We start from the raw sequence: 23,742 nt of genomic DNA, 5'->3' as shown, positions 1-23,742 counted from the left end.
CATTTATGAACTGTCATAGCCTCCTAAGGCCCAGCCATACAAATGAAAAATTCAGAATTTGTCACTGAAATTTGAACCTATAGTTCAGGGGATAGAGTTGATTTTAGTTTTGTTTGAAAATTGAACGAATCAAAACAAATGCAACTCTATTCCAATTGAATATGATTTAAATTTCATCGAACTGAATATGTACTATAGGTAGGACCTTAGGCCTTAAGAGGATAGAGAGTTCTCATTTATCGACTTCCGATGTTCCGATACTCATATCGATACAGTACAATGTCGACAACAAGTAGTACCAGGCCGCGTAGCCAAGATGCCGATCGCTTACGCTCCGTAGCGATCGAAACGCAACTGTCACTGTCGCACTAATATGGAAGTGTGATAGAGAGACATAATGGTTTTCGTTGTCGAAGCGATAGCGATTGTAACCTTGTCTAGGCCGGCTGTACAATGGCGACAACAAGTAGTAACAGTTGTAGTAGTTTTTACGAAAGCGACTGCCATCTGACCTTCCAACCCAGAGGGTAAACTATTAGGTCTTATTGGGATTAGTCCGGTTTCCTCACGATGTTTTCCCGAAAAGCGACTGGTAAACATCAAATGATATTTCGTACATAAGTTCCGAACACTCATTGGTACCTCGACCAGATTGAAAGTCGCTCGCTCTTACCGCTAGGCCACCAGCGCCCCTCTGTGTTGGGTCTATCTCAGCAAAAAAGCCAGTAAACTCCCCGTGACCCTAATACCGAGTGAACCGATATAATTAAGATTCAGCCTTTAATGAAATTCTCCGTGGTTGGGTCTAAAAGGCTAAGAGATAATAAACCCTTTTCTATTGAGTTTTTATTAACTGGCTACTCTGGCCTTGAGCGTAATAAAAAGAACGAAAAAAGATTACCAAGCGACAACATTAAAGTAACGAAATTGCAATTTATCAATCAATCAATCATTTATTTATTTGCAGATAAAACATGGTAGGTACAATGCATGCAAATACAATTATTACATTACACCACCGGTAATGTCAAAATTTAAATTAATTACAAAAATCAAAAGAACAAAAATCCATTACAATTAAAATCATACTAAGAAATAAATTAAGTATATGTATACATATATTAAATGTCAGTTAATTAGTGATTACCAATAAAATTAAGAAAATAAGTTAAAACAGATGAAATACAAAGAGAGAATACATAATCAGAGTAAAAATATAAATGTAAAATATTAATTTAATCTAAAGCTCTAGCAAAGTATTCTTTAATGGAATAATAGGGCTTACTAATAAAATATTGTTTCAGTTTTCTTTCAAATGTTTTAAAATCCTGGCATTCCTTTATAATAAAATAAATAAATAAAAATAAAAATAAAAAAGCCTTTTATTTCTCACAGGTACTTAATTAACAAACATAATTAGCGAAATTATTAGGTTTAGTATTACATTAATATACAATATTTAAATGTCAAATAAGTTTTCTAATAGTATGCATTTAGTAAGAAATATAATTGTGTTTTTTTTTTATTCTGCAAGAACCCCTCATGTGAAGGTGAAGGCCTCCTCCAGTGATGACCAGTGTTCTCTATCCTTGGCGACATCCATCCATATTACGCCTCCTATTTGGGTGATGTCGTATGCCCACCATGTGATAGGTCTGCCTTGTTTCCTGGTTCCTGTTGGTCCTAACCATGAGGTTATTCGCAATGTCCAGCGGTCGTCAGTCAATCTGGTTATGTGGCCTGCCCATCGCCATTTTAATTTTTGCGCATGGCATTCCTTTATATCCCTATCTAATGTATTACACACCCTTACTGCGGTGTTGTTTAAACTCTTGTCAAAATATCGAAAATTACTTTTAATTACTAACATGTCATCTCTATTTCTAAAATTACTGCGAATATTCTGTCTGGCTGTTTTGAATAAGGTAAGGTGTCTATGGTAAGACATAAATCCTCATCTAAACATTCGTTTTTTAGCATTATAGTCCGTTTTTTTTAGCATTAGAAAGAACTTCGCAGAAGTAAGCTTGTGGTTCCAAATCCGGCATTTAAAGCGGTAATAATTTGAAGTAAATTACATGTATTGACCATGCTACATTAGATAATTCAATAATTATTAACAATTAAAGAGCCTGACAAAAACTGCACGCTTGCTTCTGTGGAGTTCTTTCTAATGCTAAAAAAAACGAACTATAGTAAAATACTACGCTATCTTAACGTGTCTTTTAATTGAAAAACGTTTTAAAAATCAGTAACTAATTACTTATGATAGCAAAAGAATGTAAGTAGTCGTATGTGATTCATAATTGTTACATAATTGCCATGACTTATTTTTCAAAAGTGTTTTTCAATAAAAAGACACGTCAAGATTGCTTACCTTATTACTAATGCTAATAAAAACGAGCCATACAAAGTATATCAATTTTTTTTAAGTGTTTCGAAAGTGCGTGTCTGGCCACGCATAATGAAGGGCTCCATACCTTGCCACGGTATAGAAAAGCCATATCGAAGAAACTCAAAATGGATCCAAACATGTTTAGCGATTAGGTATTCGACTACAATTAATTTCAGCTAGTAACATCAATTCCTTTCGTGCATGGCACGTATTGCTGTTTTATCAAAGAAAACTACGTTTTGCGTACTTTTAAATGTAATTATTATTTAATGTTAACTCAGACACACAGTTTTTACAACATTCAATAATTTTACTTTACTTCATTTCGTAATAATCTAAAAATACTATCATTATCTGCAAGTATCAAATTATCATTATTATCTGTCGTTATTCCTAAAATATTATTCTCGTTCATAAACTTTTGGATTCCATTATGTACAACTGTAAACACTCCACGATCTGTGCAAAGATACACTAAACCATTATTGTCCTCACCTATTGCAGTTACTGTATGACTTTTTTTAAGCCCTTTGAGGTCCCATTGCGTCTCATTTTTGTCATAAATGTAAATGTTATTCTTAACAGTAAAATATACTATTCCTTGCTTACTGACAAGGAAATGGTCAACCTTTAGATCCACAAATTCAGATATATGTGCAAACTGACCTTCATATTCTATGAATACTTTCTTATCTGGATGCCGAATGTAATATAAGCGGTCCTTGAAAAACAGTGATTTTATATGAACGTCCGGTTCAGCGTAAAATTCAGGCCTCTTCGTATCCATATTGTACTTGTAGATTCCTCTAAGTCCTCCTAAATAAACTATATCATTGACTTGATCTATAGCGTTGGCACATCCTTTTTTGATTCCCTGAATAGTTTCAGTTTCTTTTGTGTTCAATTTTAAAAAGGCTATTTGGGAATCAAAATTTTGAGGTCTGCTTAAGCAGAAGAATAAGGTATTGGTACTTTTGTGGACGTTCAGGAAAAGTGGCTTTATTCCACTCCGGTTCCATAATAAAAGTACCTCTTTTGCGTAGTATCTTTTATAATATTCTATATTTTGCACAGGTGATGGGTTTAATATCAGGCATATTAGTATTGATACCTGAAAGAAAATTATTCTTATTAGACAACCGTATGTAATTAGGAGCGTTCCATAGAGTTTCCTCTTCAATGACAAATGGTCAAAAATATGCGCAGATAAATAATGGCCTGCTTTAAATGCCGAAAAAAGTCACAACACAGGAAATAAAATGTGTTTGTACCTGACAGCCCGTGGAATGCTCTATTACATTCCCTCTTGCTTTCCAGCAAGTATTAAAATGTAAATACATTAAAATCATCAATTTTAGTAATTCCTTAGACTCCAGAAAAATACTTGAAAATTCTAAAACAATCTTGAAACACAAAATAACTCGTTTTAACTAGAGTCTACAATCTTTTCACGCTATCAATTTGATAGGGTAGGTTGGGGAGTACCCATATGGACGGCCTAATTTGATGATGATGATGATGATAATGCATTCCTGTTATCCCTCACTAGGCCTAATTTACCTAAAAAAAATATATCTTAAAAACTACTACTACCTACTACAATTATTGTCTTAAATAAGAATAAGCTACTAACTCGATATGGGAAATTTAACTCCGAATTAAATGAAAATAAATCAATTCTGACTATCACGATAATTATCTAATAAAGTCATCACTATGTACGTACCTGTATGTTCACGAACGTTCTCACTTTATTGCACAGATCCATTTTAAAACCCACTACGGAAGCAATGCACTCGACACACTAAAGATGTCGGAGATTATAAGTAACGTAGACAATATAATGTTACTGCAATTGTGTTATGAAAACATGCTCCTCATGATTGTTATCATTGTAAAAGTCTCTCATATTGAATCAGCAGTTAATAGGTATAAACATGTGTTGAAAACTAAAACAAATTCATAATGCTTTGAGAAAAATGTCACTCCTATTCAATCTAGGTTGGACTCGTATTTTAAAACAATATAATATTTGAAGTCCTAGTGTAAATTTCATTCGATAGCGTGAAGCACAGACAAAACATCCTCCAGACTGAGCATAGTCGCGCTACCCCCTCTGCCACGCATACGGTAGTTTATTTACTCCATGTTCGAGTCGAAAGAGTCTTTGTGTGACGTCCGTGTCTTTGAACGGGCCAATCACGGCACGGGATTTCGCTCACCTCGTCCCGCGCACCCCCGCATTTTTGGCATCATCGGTTGCATGAAATAATTGCTCTAAACTCGGTATATTTATTATTCATACGTAGAGAGTATAATCAGGTATGGCATTGAAGTATGGGGCAATAGTCCAAGTGTAAATAAAATTTTACTTATGCAAAAAAAATGCATACGCTTCATTGAAGGTTACTTCCCTGAAACGCATAGGCATCTTTTTATAAAGAACAACATACTTACAGTAACTGCATTATATATATACCAAATCTGTTTATTTGTTCATAAAAATTTAAGCTCATATGAATCCAAAAAAGAATGTGAGAGATACCCGCTTCGCCGCAATTTAGATCTTGTGCTACCTGAATCACACTTTGCATACTATAAGAAAAGCATCAACCACATCGCAATTAAAATATATAATAGTCTTGACATAAAAATTAAGGATTCCAATAATGTTAAAGAGTTTAGTACGAATCTTAAGACATATTTAATAAGTAGACCATTCTATAACCTGGACGAATACTTTGGTAAGATATTTGATTAACATAGACCTTGGAATTGCATTAATTTTATCTTGATTTTTATTGTTTTGGACTGTTATTATAATTGTTTGTTGAATCTTGTGATGTGTTGTATTAATCTGTATAATTATTCATTTTTATTCTAATGACATTATCAATTTTATTATGTGCTATCTATTTTCTGTATTTTTGACATGTTTTTAAATTACTTTATTTTTTTCCTGTTTTAACTTGTTTGATACTGTGTATCCACTACTGCATGGACTATTCCTTATTCGCAATAAAGATATTGAGTATTGAGTATGGGTCTAGAGGATTCCTAGTCTATGGCATGAATTGACGTGAGCGTTTGAGTTAAGTCTCATTATGTATGGGATTTTAAGTTTCCAAAAGTACGTCGACGCTATCGTATGAAATGTACAGTCGCCATCAGATATATCGGAGCGGCCAAGGTGTTCACAATATCTGAACACACACACTCTAACGCCCTGACAATAGAGGCGTGTTCAGATATTTGTGAGCATCCTGGCCGCTCCGATATATCTGATGGCGACTGTACACTAGGGGTTCTGTCTGGTACTAGTTTTCGTTGTTAAGCATTGTAAAACAAATAAAATTGCAAATAAAAGTTTTGTAAGTAAAAGTACATACTTGCTCTACGTGCGGGCGGCAGGCGTACAGCGCCCGCTTCTTCCCCGCCGCTTAGTCATCCCTCCCGTCGCCCCCGTACCGCGCAGGCGAGGACTCATTGTAGCGGTCGGTCTATAATTTCTTTGTGTTTTTCTAGAAAAGAGAACTAGTAAGGTACCTACTAGACTTGTGTCTGGTACTAGTTTTAAACATTTAGTAAATTACATTACAACTTCAACTAACTGGATTGTATAGAAATCAATTAGATTATTAGAAAACATTTATTATAATCCCCCAAATGAGGGCGCCACTGGATGGTCGGCGCTCTTAAAAGGCTTTACATTCACATTTTGAAGGCTTTTTTGTTGCATCAGCTTTATATTCGTCGGCCTGAGTCGCAAACCTCGTAACTCCATTTCAAGTAAATTTGTATTACCTTGGACAACAATACTTAAAGTCGTAAACCCCGTAATTCCCACTTAAAAAGTGTGTTTACTCTAAATAATTAAAAAATACATTAAATAAACACTTTATAAAAAATAACTTCCCTCCACCAAAACACCTTGAAGGCGAATCTTGGCCGGCGGCCGGCAATTTACGCCTCGCTAATTAAAACAAATTCTATTCTGTAATTTCGTCACACCGGCCCGCAATAACATAGCCATACAGTAGGACAGCTAGTAATTGAGTAAAAAAAGGTTTTATACATATTACACGCAAGAAAATAATAGTTACATCTTTTATTACCAATGAGTACTGTTGGAAGCTAATTAAAGCATAATGTTCTTAATTTTGGATTACAAAAAAACACTATACTTTATATAACATACTTAGTCCCCCGCCGCGTGTGTATCTCATCTCTGGCAATGGGAACTTAGTTAAACTAGTCTGTGAGCTGTAGACCTCGCGAGCAGAGCTTAAAACTGAGTAAATTAAATAAAAAATAAAATAAAAACAACAATTGATATGAAATTTAAGTGTAAAAAATACAAAAAGTTATATCCCAGCATATAATTACCGGGGATCGAACCCAGACCTTCCGTGCAAACAAAAAAGCGAACGTTTGCAAAATACACCATGATAGTTCTTACATGAGGTGACGAAATATAACTACTCATTCTCAAGTAAAAACTAAATATCTTAATACCTCCAAAACCAGCGAAATAAAATTTCTGAATTTTTGACCATTTAATTGACCATTTAATCTGTAAACATGTCTTAAAAAGAATACACTCTTATGATACCGATACGACTATTTGTTTAAGCGCGAGCTATCACAACTCTTCCATTTTGAAAATTTTCCAAAAACCGTTTCGACAAAAATGTTTTATTGAGTCATAGAATTTGGTTACAAAATTTCACGAGAATCGGTTAAGAATTGCGACCTGTAGAGGAGAACATCCGGACATACAAAACAAAATATCTAAATACCTCCAAAACCAGCGAAATAAATTTTCTGAATTTTTTGACATTTAATCTGTAAACATGTCTCAAAAAGAATACTTTCTTATGATACCGATACGACTATTTGTATAAGCGATAGCTATCACAACTTTTCCATTTTGAAAAATTTTAAAAAAAAGGGTCGATTCAATTTTTTTATTGGTTCATAGAATTCGGTTACAAAATTTCACGAGAATCGGTTAAGAATTGCGACCTGTAGAGGAGAACATCCGGACATACAAAAGCAAAACGCCCCCGAGCCAAAACGTAGACCTTCGCTTCGCTTCGGTCAAAAAATTTAGGCACCGTGTAATAAGTACATTCATTTTACAATACTTTTACCTTTAAATTGTTACCAGTATTCTCGATACTACAAACTCTCAAAATCTTTCAAATTCTTGATACTATAAACTTGAAGTCAGAGATCAACAGTTTAACCTCTGACCGAACCTGACCTACTGTAATCCTTAGCCCATATGTTCGAGCTTGTGTAATTATTTCTGTCCCGTAACGGGAGTAGGGGCAGCAAGCCAGGTTAATTAAAAAAAATCTTGAATCAGATATTTACTGTCTTAAGATTAATGCTATTTGTAACGCAACGTATCCTTATATTGCATCTGAATTGAAAGCCAATTTACAGTTCACAGATAAATTAACAGTGGAAAATTCACCGTCTCGGGTGAGACTCGAACTCGCGACACTGGATAACTAGCACATGCGTTGCCAGTTGAGCTACCGAGACTACACCCGAGGACTATTTCCACCATATGCGTTTAGGGAGGCGCCCCTAGCGACATCTACCGTAAGGATGTTACACTTCTTAAAGTTCCAAGTTATAATGTAAATTTACTAGTAACGATGCGCCGCACCATAGGTACTAAATTAATGGTATTGTTTGCAGACGGTTCTGCATTACATTTAAATTGATACCTTAACTGTCATAAAAGCAGTAGGTCATTCACCAGTAACTGGCCACCTGTTAGTAACTGGCCATCCTAAGTTAAAAATAAATTCTATTCACCTATAAACAGAATTAATTTTAGTATAAGGTGGCTAGTTATTGAAGGCTGTCCAATAATTTACTCGTAGTGAAACCTTATATGCTAAAATGAATTCTGTTTATAGGTGAATAGAATTCATTTTTAGTTTAGGGTGGCCAATTATTGGCCGGTGGCCAGTTACTGGCGATTACCCTAATTCGTTATTTATTTAAGTCTAACAAGTTCATATCTATGATAATTTAAAAATCTCTTTCCATCCAAATTGATGCTTTTTGCATAAAATAATCTAATTAATTACCTTCTATATTCTGGACAAACTCTGCCCTAATTTCTTACAAATTTGTTTATATTTATTTGCCAATTTCTTTTAATCTCTCAGAGGCACTTGTTAATTCTAATTCATCCCCTATCGAAGATCGCTCAGAGGATCCATAATTGGTTTTTTGTTTCTTTGTTTTTATACTTTGGCTTTAAGTCTTATCTCGTGAAGTAATTGAATTGAAAATATTGGACAAAAGCAATTTTATTATAAATTAGGTTTTGAGGAGATCTGAGGGCCTACCGCGAATCACGTTCGACGTGTTGCCTCTCTGTCGCACTTGTAAATTCGTACGTAAGTGTGACAGGGAGGCAATACGTCGAACGTGGTTCGCGGTACGCCCTCTGGATATTGTTTGTTTTTATCCTTATTTATAAATTCCCAATTTGCTTAAACTTTGCGTCGTTAGAATAAAATATCTTGGAATTTTAGTTTTAACCTTGATACCTACTACTTTCAACCTTGTTTATAAGAATTATATCATCACCAATCTTACTAACAAGTTAGGGGAGATTGGCCTAAAATGAGTACCTAATTGGCCTAAAAGACATTCATACACACTTCGATGATCTTCTGTATATTATATTCATATATTTTAGCTAAATTACAATAATAATCGGCTAGCCTTTTGGCTGCCTCTTTAGGAATGCCGATCCGCATCCCGTTCCATCAGAAAGCGAGATCAGATTCTAAATTCAAATAGCCTAGCTACTGACTTACTAGCCAATCACTATGAAACTACACAACGGGACTTAATCGCGTATTTAAGTTTTAAGATTTACCTCCGACGTTTCGAGGACGGCGTTGTCCCCGTGGTCTCGGAGAAGACTGGCTTAAGTTGACATCAACATCTTCTAGCCGCGCGAGTTTTTCGAACTACCGTTGTGTAGTTTCATAATGTTAAATAATCGTGAAAGTTTAAATCAGTGTTTAGCCAATCACTGATCAAAAAGGTTGTAAAGGGGCCCATTTCTCGAACGGTATTAGACTAATAGTATTATTTAGTCCACGAACTGTCAAGTCGTATGGGTTGCCATGCCAACACACTAATAATATTAGACTGATACCATTCGAGGAATGGGCCCAAGGTTGCAAACCTTTACAGTACCCCGCCTATAAAAACGAGTAGGTGCTGTTTTATTGTGAATACGTATTTTCATACTGTAATTACGTGAACGTGTATTGTATCTGTGTAAACTAATTGTATATTTTTTGTTTCAGGTAATTAAATAAAATTAAGGAAAATGATAACTGAAATGGACATGGGTATAACCTTATCTAAACTTAATAACCATAAGTAATCTACATATTATTATAGGCATCTTCCTGTTTATATCAGTTAAATTAGATGACTTTCAACGTCTGTGATCAGAAAGTATTTAAGTACCCCTTGCCAGTACAATAAATAAGTACCACTGAAAATACGTAACATGATATGAAAATTAAATGAAATGATTTTTTTATTTCAGGCAACTAGTGACCCATACATAAATACCTTAAAATTAGCATACATATTATTAAAATGTATTTTAAAACTAAACACTACAAATCACATTATGGTTGCGATGCATTACGGAACCGCGCAGTGTCTGGTGTTTCCCGACCACGGAACCGCCGAAACTGGATACCCTCTGGCCAAAACTCTTGACGAGGGCCAAATAGAAACTTGTCAGTCTTAGAAAACCTCGGCAAAATCGTCACTGCTAGTCTTCATAATTTACAAGTCCCTGAAACAAGTTAGTTTACGAAAACACGCCAGCAACAAACATTTTCACTTTTTTCACAAACGTTTATAATAAGGCCCGGAATATGCACGAGTGCAATTCTGATAGTGATGCAAAAAGTGCGGTCGGCCAAATTGTTTAATTCAATCTGCTGTGTGCAAATTTGGCTCGTATTTTGGCCAAAACCTCGTCCAGAGTTTCGTGGGATGGCGAAAAACAAAACCCGTATGTTACTGATTTACGGTTCTGGTGTTGTGCCCACGCAGTGCAAGTGTTATTTACACGTGATAATTTCATAGAAGTTTGACGTTTAAAATGACACTTGCACGGTCTGACTCTAGCAAGGATGTTGACAATATTTCGGTAAAATATTATTTTACACCATCGCACGAAATAAAGCACTAGAAAATTACTGAAGGAACGTCGCTTACGTAGCTTGCAGTGCTTTTTTTGAGACTAATTTTATTTAATAAATAAGAAAATTCGTGACGAGAATTTCTAGTACAAAGAAATTACAGCAAGTAAAAGTTTTTTATAAAAAAAACTTCCACCACTCGTTTATAAGGCGTATTTAATTTTGATATCTATAAATAAATTATCTTAACATAATGTACTTACTAAAAATACTTAAAGCTTAATAATAAAAACCGGGCAAGTGCGAGTCGGACTCGCGCACGAAGGGTTCCGTACCATAAAGCAAAAAAAAACGGAAAAAAATGCAAAAAGAAAACGGTCACCCATCCAAGTACTGACCATGCCCGACGTTGCTTAACTTTGGTCAAAAATCACGTTTGCTGTATGGGAGCCCCACTTAAATCTTTATTTTATTCTGTTTTTAGTATTTGTTGTTATAGCGGCAACAGAAATACATCATCTGTGAAAATTTAAACTGTCTAGCTATCACGGTTCGTGAGATACAGCCTGGTGACAGACGGACGGACGGACGGACAGCGAAGTCTTAGTAATAGGGTCCCGTTTTACCCTTTGGGTACGGAACCCTAAAAAACTTCCACCACTCGTTTATAAGGCGTATTTAATTTTGATATCTATAAATAAATTATCTTAACATAATGAACCTACTAAAAATACTTAAACCTTAATAATAAAAATCAGCTTAATTGGTTAAAATCTTTTTTTATAAAATATGTAAGTATTAAAATCCAGTCGCGTATTAATTATTAATCTCAATATTTAACTAGAATCTGTTTTAAAATTACACCATAATGGCTGTTCAATAATTAAATCTCATAATTCAAATATCTTCAACAATGCTATCCCTCGAGGGCTTTTTAAAACCCTGTGTTAAAGTCTGTTTTTTCGCCGTATTTATTCACGGATTTTAATGATCTGCTTCGCAAGGTAAGCATTATAAACTTTGCTGTACACAAATCCTTTTAAATTTACCTTCATGCTTGAGCTAGACTAAATTTTGTTCGTAATAACCAAAACTAGCAAAAGCAAAAGTGCAGAGAAGATGGCCGATGGGGTCGAAAAGTGCTCGAGTGGAGACCACGGACTAGCTAGCGCAGCGTAGGACGTCCACCCACAAGATGGACGGACGACCTTGTTAAGGTCGCCGGAAGACGCTTGATGCGGGTCGCTTCCAACCGGCACGTATGGAGGTCCAAGGGGGAGACCTATGTTCAGCAGTGGACGTCTTATGGCTGAGATGATGATGATGACGAACCAAAAATATGCTTTTAAATGTAGTTTACTAAGAATGTAATGTAATTGGTTTCACTTAACAAAAATAATGTTATTTGCTTTATATGTATCTATGTTGCAACTGTCACACATGATAGGCACAAATGCATATATAGTACAGGTACAGTCAGCCAAGAAAGTGGTCTACCACTTTTCAACTCCATCAATCAGAAGATAGAGTCGTAAAGTGGTAGACCACTTTCTTGGCTGATCGTACATGCCTACTCTAGTGCGGGGACCCCTGGCCATACTTACTTAATTGTGTGCACTATAATTATTTTGATTTGTTAGCTGCACGTCCAATACGCAGGTCGTCCAAGTCGCATTTCGTCCATTCGTCTACTACGCAGTTCGTCCATAAGTGATGCGTCCATTTCATGATTTGTCAATACGCAGTTCGTCCATTTCGCGATTTGTCACTCTGCATTTTGTCCATTTCGCGATTCATAATTACGGAGTTCGTCCATTGCGTGATTCGTCTATTAAGATGATTTATCTTGTATATAATTTTCCAAAAATCTTAGGAATTACGTTTTCTGTCTGACGTACTTTCGCTAGGTACCTAATAGTAAGTATGTCTTAAAGAGACCGCCTTTTAGCGGTTCGAACGCCATCGCCAGTCATCTTTTGCTGTGTAGCTTTTGGTTATTATTAATATTGGTTGTTTTGGAAACCATTCTCGTTTAAGGCCCTAAAATAGAATGGTAATATTGACAAGTATAACTATGCAGTGAAATGTAGAAAATCGTACTTACCTAGTTTTACCACGCCACCGTCATGTTCGTGATGCCGGGTGACGGTAAATTCGTGAATAATTGACGCTCTTTTCAGCGCCACTGGTGTGTTTTTGAAAGGTTTTTGTTTTTAGGGACCCGCGGTTTAAAAGCCGGACAAGAAACCCTTATAGTATTTTTCTCCCATAATTATAAAAAATATTATTATTTTTAAATCCCTAATATTTTTTGCCATAATTTATAATTTTCCTAATATCGTATTGTTTTTTTTTACCACACCATCTTGTAAGGCTTTCTTTATTATTCAATAAGTGATCAGAAAGTGGCATTTTATCCACAAGAGTAGCAATGTAACTTGATGCAAATTTTGAGTTGATATAGGTACCTACCTCATGTTTGGTGGTGAAATTGCCTTTTAAGTGAAGATTTGTAATTTAACTTTATTTAATGCTAAATATTTAAATAGCGTTGATTAGGATTTGATTAATAAGTTAGAATAATAGGAAGAACTATGCCCCCTTGTAAAACAAATAACTATGCTCCTTATATAATATAGAGAGTGCGACATAAAATAGTAGAAGTGAAATGAAATGGAACTAAAAAAATCCATACCAAATTGTTGCCATGTTATGCATTTTACGTCAAAAATGTGCCACTTACGTTAGAAATAGCGCCCTCAATAATTTTCTACAAATTCTTCTCGGACTATATATGAAGGTATATCCGAATATTATTTGCTGTAAGTGTTTGACAACCGGTCTGGCCTAGTGGGTAGTGACACTGCCTATGAAGCCAATGGTCCCGGGTTCGAATCCTGGTAAGGGCATTTATTTGTATGGTGATAAGATAAGATAAGATAAGATAAGATAAGATAAGATAATGTTTTATTGTCAAAATTGTGTAAAAAGTATAACATGTTATAAATTATAAAGGTATCAACAATTTTACACATACAGATTTTTTTTCTGAGTCATGGTTGTATTCTATGTATTTAAATATTAATATATATTATATATATCGTATTTTTTTCTGAGTCATGGTTGTATTCTATGTATTTAAATATTAATATATATTATATATATCGTTGTCTAAGTACCCACAACACAAGCTTTCTTGAGCTTACCGTGGGGCTTAGTCAATTTGTGTAAAAAATGTCCTATAATATTTATTTATTATTTATTATTACTTTGCCTTGATATGTTATTTCCTAACAGTAACTTACTTCACTATATTTCTCCGTGCAAAACCTTCTTCGAGTAATTCAATCACCCTTGACAGTTTTTTCGACATTTTCGCGCGAGTCATATCGATAGATTGCCCGTACACATTCCCTAGGGAGGTGCATTTTGTCGATAAATTTGTAGGTATTTTATCTTCGTCTTGTTTGTACTTGTCACGGGAATGGATTGACAGCAAGTATTTTGGAGTGTGCGTATAGGTTCTGATATGTATTTAACTTTTTATATAGGTACCTATGTATCGTTCTTATACATATAATCACGCCTATTTCCCGGAGGTGTAGGCAGAGACCACGGATTTCCACTTGCTACGATCCTGACATACCTCTTTCGCTTCTTTTTTCTCATCAAGTCTTAAAATAAGTATAGTCTTACATTTACCTATTGAATATAATATATATCGATGTTATTTCATGTTGGAATTTAGATTTTGGTTTGTTTTTTTTTTAAATTAAAATTTAACCGATTTAATAATTTTGGAACCAGTTCCGATTTAATAATTTTGATTTTGATAGCACACGCAATGCTAGTGTTATTTTAAACGTTAAACTTCTTGAAGTTATAAGTTATAACGTATAAATAACACAACGATTTTGATAGCATAAATACTAAACTAAAATATCGACATTTGATTAGTCGCCTACATCACTAAAGTTTCGCTTTGAGTCCAATTTTTACTGAAAACTGCCTGTTGGGAGTGCGACCGGCGCCGATAGGCTCAGAGAGCTAACAGGCCAACTATGCCTTTGCCTTTTAGGCCATTCACACTAGGTGACACTTGGATAAGCCGCGGCAACGTATTTTATACTTTTGTATGCTGCCGCGCGCGGACGCGTACTGCAGTCAGCAGCAATAGTTACTAAGCGGGCGAGGTGTTCATAATAGTAGTAGTAGTAGTAGTAATCACTTTATTGTACACAACACAGGTTTACAAAAATAAATTACAGTAATGGAAGTACAAAGGCGAACTTATCCCTATAAGGGATCTCTTCCAGCTAACCTTCGATTAGATGAGAGGAAAACTCCAGTCAGGTCAGATAGACAAACTTACTTACTACTTACTTACTTATAATGATCTTGACGCGACTTTATTGTAATGAGAATAAGAGCGCGTCAAGGCGAAACACGGGGCACTCGAAAGGGATTTCCTCGCGGTCCAGCGCGGCCACCTCCAGATCCGCCCAGCCGGTCTAGCCAAGGTTACAATCGCTATCGCTTCGACAGCGAAAAGCTTGATGTCTCTCTATCACTCTTCCATATTAGTGCGATAGTGACAGTTGCGTTTCGATCGCTACGGAGCATAAGCGATTGGCATCTTGGCTACGCGGCAAGGCATGGCCAACTGATGCAGCCGCCTTTTTCACTGTGCTCCTCCAGTGGTACAATTAGCGAACTTGCCCCCCTTTTCCGGGAATTTTTTGACGTTATAACGTCTTATAAATCGATGAACACCGGTAGCATGCACGAAAAAGTGTCACGTTGTAGACGGATCTCCATGGTAACGTTGTGGACAGATCTCCATGGTAACGTTACGTAATGTAATGTAATATTTTCTTATGACGTTATCACGCAAAATTACCGACCGGATTACGGACAACATTTTTTTTTGTCTCTAAAGTAATGAAATTGAATCGCGTTAAACCCGTTATTGATTATATCCACTGGTTATATTATCTTGTTGTGAAATAAATCAATTTATAAGATTATTTGACGTTCATAAATCCTCGTTACTGAGGTTTCACTGTATTACTGGTAAACATTACATGTTCATTTTGCGGAGCAACTACATTTCCAACATTTAAAATAAACCGTTTTCAATTAACACACAAGCTCTTCAAAACTGTGACATGTTTAAATTTGAATGTATCTTTATTTTACTACGCTTGAGGCTATTTCAGTATTTTAATGTATTTCAGCTACGTCGTAAAATGAATGCTGTGTTTTAAATATTACGTACATAATGTACAGTCAAGTGTAAAAATATGGATGCACTAATAACTCCTATAAAAAAAGGATAATTTTATACAAATCGACCACCTTTCCCACAATAAGCCGAGTAAAGCGTGTGTTAAATTATTTAAATACTTATGTATCTACATAGGTAAATACACACAAAATTAACAACACTTAAACTTAGAAGGTGATGTTAAGTTAGTGTTTAGAAACAAATTTTGTGGTAAAAATACTAATAAATGCCCCTGCCAAGATTTGAACCCGGGCGCTCTGCTTTGTTGGCGGGAATACCGACTACGCTATGAGGATTAGGAGTTATGGACTGAAACAATTAATCAATTTTTTAATCTGTTTAATCTCGTCTGGTTTAAGCGGTAGATCTAGATAAGTATGTATGATTTATTTATTAGCGCCAGTTTGATCATAACTACTGAGAGCATAAAAACATTCATTACTATACGGACTTTGTTTCAGTCTGTATATCGTATCTCTGTCAGAAAACATAACTTGATCATTCTCGTCAAAAACAAGACCGTAAGCGTCATCTATTTTGGCCACCCTTTTAACTCCATAAGCAGGTTTATCTTCAATATATATACCGTCGTTTCCACAAAAATATATGTCGCCGAAACCATCTTCAACAATTTGTCGAACCACAAAATTATCAGCAAGAAATATGGAAGTATATGATGGATGCTCGATTTTGTATAAAGCGGTTTTGTTAGCTATATAGATATCGTTTTGTCTGGAGATGAAGAAAATGTCAACTTCGAAATAGTAAGCTTCCGCTACTTTTACAAACGCTGAATCCACGTATACGTATAACTTCTGCTCTGGATAACGGATGTAGTAGAAGTTCTTCCTGATGAATAGTGACCATATAGATCTTCCTTCTTCACCGAAAAATTCGGCTGCTCTTGATACAAAGTTGTATTTGTAAATACCATCATGGCCACCTAGATAAACATCGTCATTTCCTTGATCGTAACCAATCGCAAATCCTCCTGGGATTCCGTGGACGTCTGTGCATCTTCCGGAGTCGACGGAGCAGGAAGTAATGGTAAAATCTGTGATGTTAGTTCCATTCAGAACGGTGTTACTAAAAAACAACATCCCAGAGAACTTGTGGAGGAAAAGATTGGAAGGCTTATAGAAGTTCCTGACGAATGGGACCTTGTCGAAGTAGACGCCCCGGAATATGACGCCATCGCATTTGATGAACTCCCCGCTTGCGACGCCGGAGATACTCAGCAGCAATAAGAAATGCATTTGTATTTCTAGTTTCTCAGCGTCTGAAATAGATATTGGATTAAAACACAGACGATGTCATATAATATTAATACTTTCAGCGGGGAGATTTTCGTTTGGATTTTATGAACTCCAAGCTTATTTGAATATTGTATGCTTATATAAATTTCTGCTATGAGCAAGAATGGTTTTGAACTGGAGACTGCTTGAATAGGAAATTGTTTGGTAAAACGTTTACGAAGGACATAACATTTACATAGAAAATGGTACCTAAACGTAAACATATGAAATGTTAACTCTATGCATATAAGCGTGGAACGAAATGTTCAAAACAAGATCAATATTCTTGGATTACTGGGCTAAAAAAATTACCAATGGAATATATTTTAGTAAAAAGTGCCCATATAACCATAATATGTTTTTTGAAAAATGAAATATTTATAGTCGCACCAATAAAAGTCTGCAGCGGATTTGATAGCCCACGCAGTGTAAGTGTTATGTATACCTACGTCATAATTTCATACAAGTTTGACGTTTAAAATGACAGTTACACTGCGTGGGCTATCAAAATCACTGCAGACTTTTTACATTCTGACTATACACTTTTTGAAAATAAAATAAAAAATAAACACGGAACATTCATGAGTTAATAATAACACAGACTTACTGTAACCGTACCTACCACTGTAATGAAATTTAACCCGTTTACATTTTAAGAGCTATTAAAATTCGTCCTCTATGTATTCGAATTTTGAACTGGTTATAACCCCCAGAAAGGCGTTTTTCGTTCCTCTACTACAACTCGCTGAAGGATAATTCTTTAGCGCATGTTTAAGTGGTCGGAAAACGTCTATGCACTTAGCATTAATGGAGAAACAGAATACAGGCAACCTCAAAGCAACTCTATTTTCTTAGCAATAAGAATGGTTTTGCAATGATAAATATACTATGATGTATAAATTCTTAATTGTAATTCCAGGAAAAAGCAGGGCTGAGTTTCGAAGCTTGAAATATTAAATTTTGTTAGTTTCTGTGTTTGAATTTAAGCACTTTACTTAATTAAAATTATGCAGGTGCGTTGCAAATTTTGTAGTTTTTTCTAATAGGTAGGTATAACTAATAAATAGCTAATTATAGTGATGAGAAAAAATGCTGCCTCATTCAATTAATTCGGAATTCAATTTCCGATATTAAGCAACGAAAATATGCATTTGGGAAAACGGACTAACACAGTCATGCAGTCTCAAAGTGTGCTCCGTGGATCCCTAGGGCTCCGCAAACCCTCTGATGGGGCTCCGCGAGAATATTTGTAATATTAAGAAAAAACTAGCTCTTTTATAGGTTAATCTGGTCCCAGTGAGGATGACAATTTTTTATTTGGGGTTCCGTCAAGTAAGTATTTATCTTTCGAAAAGGGTTCTGTCACCAAAAAAGTTTGAGAACCGCTCTAACAAATCGTATTAAATTATCAAGTGAAGTGTTCCAAAACAAATAGCAGTAAAATAAGGTCCAGAGCAGTAGTCAGTGAACCTGAACACTGATCATATTCTTACCTGCTTAGGCCAAAGAATCCAAAGATTAAAATTATTAATTCCAAACTTCCAAATAAACAGTACCCCTAATGTAAATTTCGTGCGTACGCGTTTGCGTTAGTATGGCATATTGAGTTTCCAAAACGACCCGCTTGGCGCTGTTCAAAAACTTCAAATTCCCGTACAAAAATAGACATAACGCTAACGCGAACGCTTGTCACGATATCGAACGAAATTTATACTAGGGGTATTGTTGTTTTATTTTATTTTAAAATATTAAATTACTTTTATTCATATGCGTGTGTCTTTCTCGCGAATATTTACGTAACACTGATTCATGTAGGTGTGATGTTGTCAAGCTATTTGTTTATTCAATGCACGATATTAGGTCACGATTTATTTGCAAACAATTTATTGTTTATTATTGGTAAGAATTCATTTGTTTTATAAATCAATTTACAGCATGAAAATGCGAGGGAAGATGAACTTGGGCGTTTTCCAAAATAAATATCGAAAACCTGATTCTCACAGATCCTGGTGTTTTTGTGTTTTTCAACTCAGAATCACTAGCATATTCAATTCTGATGATAAAATAAAATGTCCCAAAAATTTGTATGAAAATTGTACGTTCCGCTACGTCACGCACATACATGTGAAAAAAAAATTCATACTTAAACGTGACTTAATGGAATGGACATTTTGGGACATCTTTTTTTAATGGCGGGATGGAGAAGGCTGTCGATTCTGAGTAGAATGAGCCCAAGAACGTCCAGATTTGAAAGAATCAGGTTTTCAATATTTCTTTTAGAAAACGCCCATTTTCATCCTCACACCCTAGAGCCTAAAGGGGCCCACTGATTAACAGTCCGCCGGACGGTATCGGTCTGTCAGTTAGAACAAAATTTTGATTCCGCACAACTGACAGGCCGATACTGTCCGGCGGACTGTTAATCAGTGGGCCCCTTAAATAGTAGCGCATTGTACAGTTTAAAACGGCCCACAGATTACCAGTTCGCCGAACGATATCGGCCTGTCAGTTAATCGCAAATGGTGAGTTCCGAACAACTTACAGGCTGATATCGTCAGGCGAACTGGTAATTTGTAGATGTCGGCGGCCGATCGTAAGATCAGGCAGATCGTAATGTTCCTGTGTAATATTTTGACGATAGTCTCATTAAACCAATATATAGGTAGGATAGGTTCGTTAGGTTGCTTCAGATGCCCGAAAGGCAAACTGCCCAGAAATAGGAGCCCCGCGTAGCGGGGCTCCGTCGACCCAGGGAACGAGTCAAGGATTTCCACGTTTCACGATATGCCTAGGAATTTCACGATATGCCTGATCTTACGATCGGCTGCCGACATGGACAGTATGGACACATTAAGAGAAATTTGGCTGTGGAATGAGCTCCCTGTCAGGCCATAATTTTCTCCAGGAAAGGGAAGTATCAGGAGCTGGTGGACAGGCACCCGTCTATCAAGCTGCTTCGCCAGCCTATCCCGTGGGTAGCCTCGGCTAAATACCTTGGGGTCCACCTAGACCGTAAACTCAACTTCTTCAAGCATATAAAGGCAGTACGGGATCGTGCTGCCTTTATATCTGGAAGACTAAATATCCTAACCAATACCAAAAGTAAAATGTCCCTTAAAAACAAACTAACTCTTTATAAAACTTGTATCCGCCCTGTATTCACCTATTCATCGTCTGTTTTCGCCCATGCCTCAAAAAAGAAACTTTATTCGCTCCAGGTTATCCAAAATAATTTTTTACGTAGAGCCACAGGTTGTCCAGGTTACATCAGAAATATTGATTTGCACAGGGACCTCAAAGTACCCTCGGTGCGGTTTTTCATCAAATCATTATCAAAAAGACTTCACGAGGGGGCTGTGGTTCATGGCAACCCTTTGATCAGGGATGCTATGACCTACACCCCCCTCCCCTCGGTCCCATTCCGGAAGAGGAGGCCCAGACACGCTCTTGGCGATAGTGATGACGAAATCACCAAAGCCTTCGAGGAGGATATTCGCATGGAAGGTGAACTCCTCAGAGCGCGTCTTGGCCTCCCTCCCTCAGTCACTCATAATCAAATCCTTACACCTCATCCCACTCATAATCCTAACCCAAATCACAACTCACCCTCCCCCCCTCCTACCTCTTCACTTTCACTTTCATCATCAACTCCTTTACCTTTCTCAACATCATTGCCCGCTAATCATCCCATTAACACCTCCCAAACCTCCTCATCCCCCCCTCTATTACTTGGCTCTCCTGATGGTCCAGGTAGCTCCAAAATAGTTCCCGGTACTCCTAGGGTACTCGGCAACACTAAAATCAAAAAGTGGCCAAAAAAGACTAAAACTCCTTATTGTAGTCCACAGGACACCTCAAATAAAGTCCAAAACTATGTACAGATTCCGCTCGATGACCCCTTTAAATTCTTTGCTATGAGCCCCTAAGGCTTGTGAATTCAAAGGGGGCATCGACCTTAGTTATAAGTAAAATGTAAATATAGTTTTAGTTTTAGTTTTAAGAGCTCAGTGCGCCTCTCGCGCACTTGACGCTCCAGTCAAATATAGAGTCAAGGGTACCAGCTGCCCAACTCAAAATGTCCATGTCAAAAAAAAAATAAAAAATAAAAAAATGAGCTCCCTGCTGAGGATTTCCCGAGGGTCTACGGTATGGGGTTCTTCAAAAAAGGAGTGTACAGATTTTTAAAGGGTTGGCAACGCGCATGTAACTCCTCTGGAGTTACAGGCGTCCATACGTTAGGCTACGGTGACTGCTTACCATCGCCTGATATGGGCCGTATGCTTATTTGCCACCGACGTGGTATAAAAAAGTCTTACAACTTGGGAACAAATTAATTTATTTTATTCAATACCTATCTTGATATGTTTATTTTTGTGCCTAGGCACATAGGTTTTTAAGGTCTCCTATTATGGCTCCTCTACACGATGGGCCAACGCCGGCAACTCCAAGGGACGCATTTATTCGTTAGAGGGAGCAAGTGATGTTGCTATCTCATTCTACCGCATGGCTGCGTCCCTTGGAGTGGCCGGCGTTGGCCCATCGTGTAGAGGAGCCATTAGGTAGCCTAGTCGGTAGTGACCCTGCCTAAAACGCATGAGGTCTCAGGTTCAAATCCCGATAAGGGCATTTATTTCTGTATTTACAAATATTTATTCCTGATTAATGAATGTTTTCTATGTATATACATATAATATACTATTATATAACTGTAGGTAAAGAATTAATAAAATTCAAATTCTGCATAAAATTATCATATAATAATTTATTATTTGTACCTAATGAAATTTGCATCAAATCATGCTATATAATAATAATTATTATTATTATTTATTATTCAGAGCCCACTGTGTCCCACTGCTGGGCAAAGGCCTCCCCCCTCTTTCTCCACTCGTCTCTATTTAGTGCAATATCTGGCCAGCCTCTCAAGAAGGAGTCCAAGTTATCCCGCCATCGCCGACGAGGCCTGCCGGCTCCCCGGTTAGACTCGTGGGGCTCCCACTCTGTGGTTAACTTGGCCCACAAGTCGTCCGGCATTCGGCAGACATGACCAGCCCAGTCCCATTTTAACTTGGCCGCTTTCCGAGCTACGTCTATTATTCGAGTTTTAGAGCGCAGCGTGGTGTTTCGGACTCGATCCCTTAATTTTACACCTAATATGCTGCGCTCCATAGCTCTCTGGCAAACCCCGAGTTTGGACTTCTGAGCTTCCGTCAATGACCAGGTCTGAGCACCGTAGGTGAGAACTGGAAGTACGCACATGTCCATGAGCCTACGCTTGAGTGATAGAGGTAGGTCTCCCTTCATCAGGTGTTTCATTGACCAATAGCTCTTATAATAATTAAAATGGATTAATTTTATACAATTGTATAACAATAACACAAACCACATTATTGATCAACATAACCTGATTCGTTCCATAGTTGATATAAAACTAATTTAACTTCAGTTGTTTTAGTGGTTAGCAAACATGACCAACGAATTGATCAGTTTTGTGGTCGGACACAGATCACAATCCACTAGACGAAGCAAGTGATCATCACACACGGCAGTGTCATAGCAGTGTTGGCCGAAACGTTAATGCAATTGAAAATGTTACCAATAACATTATAAATTGAACCTTAAACCGTAACGGACGATTACAGTTTACGATTCAATTTATAATGGTTATTGGCCAACATTTTCAATTGCATTAACGTTTCGGCCAACATTGCCATACAGTTAGCGATGGAATAATAACATACAGGCAGGCTAAAAAATAAGTACATTCCCGTTGCCAGGGAGGTTTTGGGATTATACTGAACAACTTTTACTATAATATTAACCCCGAAATCGCGAAAAAAATTTGGCTGTTTCATTACATTTTGGCTGGTGACTGACACTATGTATATCGTCGCGCGTCGACTTACATTATTATACATACAACTTTACGTGCATTAAGCGATAACGAATATTTTCTACTAGACCAGGCTTGGTGTTCGGCATAAGTGGATAAATTTAAAAGCTAACTTGCTTGAAGCTTGGCCGATCGTTAGATTGGGTAAATTTATGCTGCTAAAGCTAAGTCTATCAGAGGTAGTCTGTGCCAGAGCCGCTAGAGGCGCTTTAATTACAGAGACCACTGGTATGCGGTCGTAGGAGTCAACTATACAGGGTGAATCGGGTACATGTATATCACCAGTAGGGACAATATATTAGATGACCAGTTTTTTTTATGCAGTCCGATTTGTTGCCAATCAAACAGGATCGATGGATACCATAAATAACTTGTCATCTAGCTAGCATATTACTAATTACAAAAGGTGGCCTAAGTACATATCGTGACTACTTTGAAAAACACTCGTATCTTGTTCTGTCAATAAAAATAAAAATGTGGTAACTATGTGTGGCATACGTGCATACAGAGTTACTGCATTTTAACAAAGTAGTGACGATATATAGGTACCTACATAATTCAAGGCATTCTCGAATAGGCACTGCCGGATTCGAACTTTAAGATACGTCAATTAATAGATCTGGAAACGATATGGATTAGATGTGTCAGTGTCAAAAGTGACG

General features: G+C 36.6%; 3 protein-coding genes across 4 annotated transcripts in view; 1 reads left to right on the top strand and 2 right to left on the bottom strand.

Moving 5' to 3' along the window:
• The window catches only part of LOC134675061 (alpha-2 adrenergic receptor), a 683,584-nt gene that overhangs the window by 590,664 nt on the left and 69,178 nt on the right, over positions 1–23,742 (top strand). The window lies entirely within an intron of this gene.
• LOC134675322 (ommochrome-binding protein-like) lies at positions 2,706–4,169 on the bottom strand. Its single transcript, XM_063533529.1, has 2 exons — positions 4,122–4,169; positions 2,706–3,506 (listed from the first exon to the last, which is right to left on the bottom strand). The coding sequence occupies exons 1-2, from the start codon at positions 4,161–4,163 to the stop codon at positions 2,706–2,708; spliced, it is 843 nt and encodes a 280-aa protein (XP_063389599.1). The 5' UTR covers positions 4,164–4,169.
• LOC134675045 (ommochrome-binding protein-like) lies at positions 16,271–17,391 on the bottom strand. The gene has a single exon (XM_063533190.1). The coding sequence runs from the start codon at positions 17,146–17,148 to the stop codon at positions 16,279–16,281; it is 870 nt and encodes a 289-aa protein (XP_063389260.1). The 5' UTR covers positions 17,149–17,391; the 3' UTR covers positions 16,271–16,278.

Source organism: Cydia fagiglandana, chromosome 21, assembly GCF_963556715.1.
Source record: "Cydia fagiglandana chromosome 21, ilCydFagi1.1, whole genome shotgun sequence".
NCBI classification, from domain to species: domain Eukaryota; kingdom Metazoa; phylum Arthropoda; class Insecta; order Lepidoptera; family Tortricidae; genus Cydia; species Cydia fagiglandana.
This window is presented reverse-complemented; position numbering and strand designations above follow the sequence as displayed.

Excerpts from the sequence above, each read along its gene's own strand:
- LOC134675322 (XM_063533529.1), bottom strand. The coding sequence starts at position 4,163 with ATGGATCTGTGCAATAAAGTGAGAACGTTCGTGAACATACAG. Across the intron at positions 3,507-4,121 it reads GAACGTTCGTGAACATACAG|GTATCAATACTAATATGCCT; the intron begins GTACGTACATAG and ends ATTTTCTTTCAG.
- LOC134675045 (XM_063533190.1), bottom strand. The coding sequence starts at position 17,148 with ATGCATTTCTTATTGCTGCTGAGTATCTCCGGCGTCGCAAGCGGGGAG.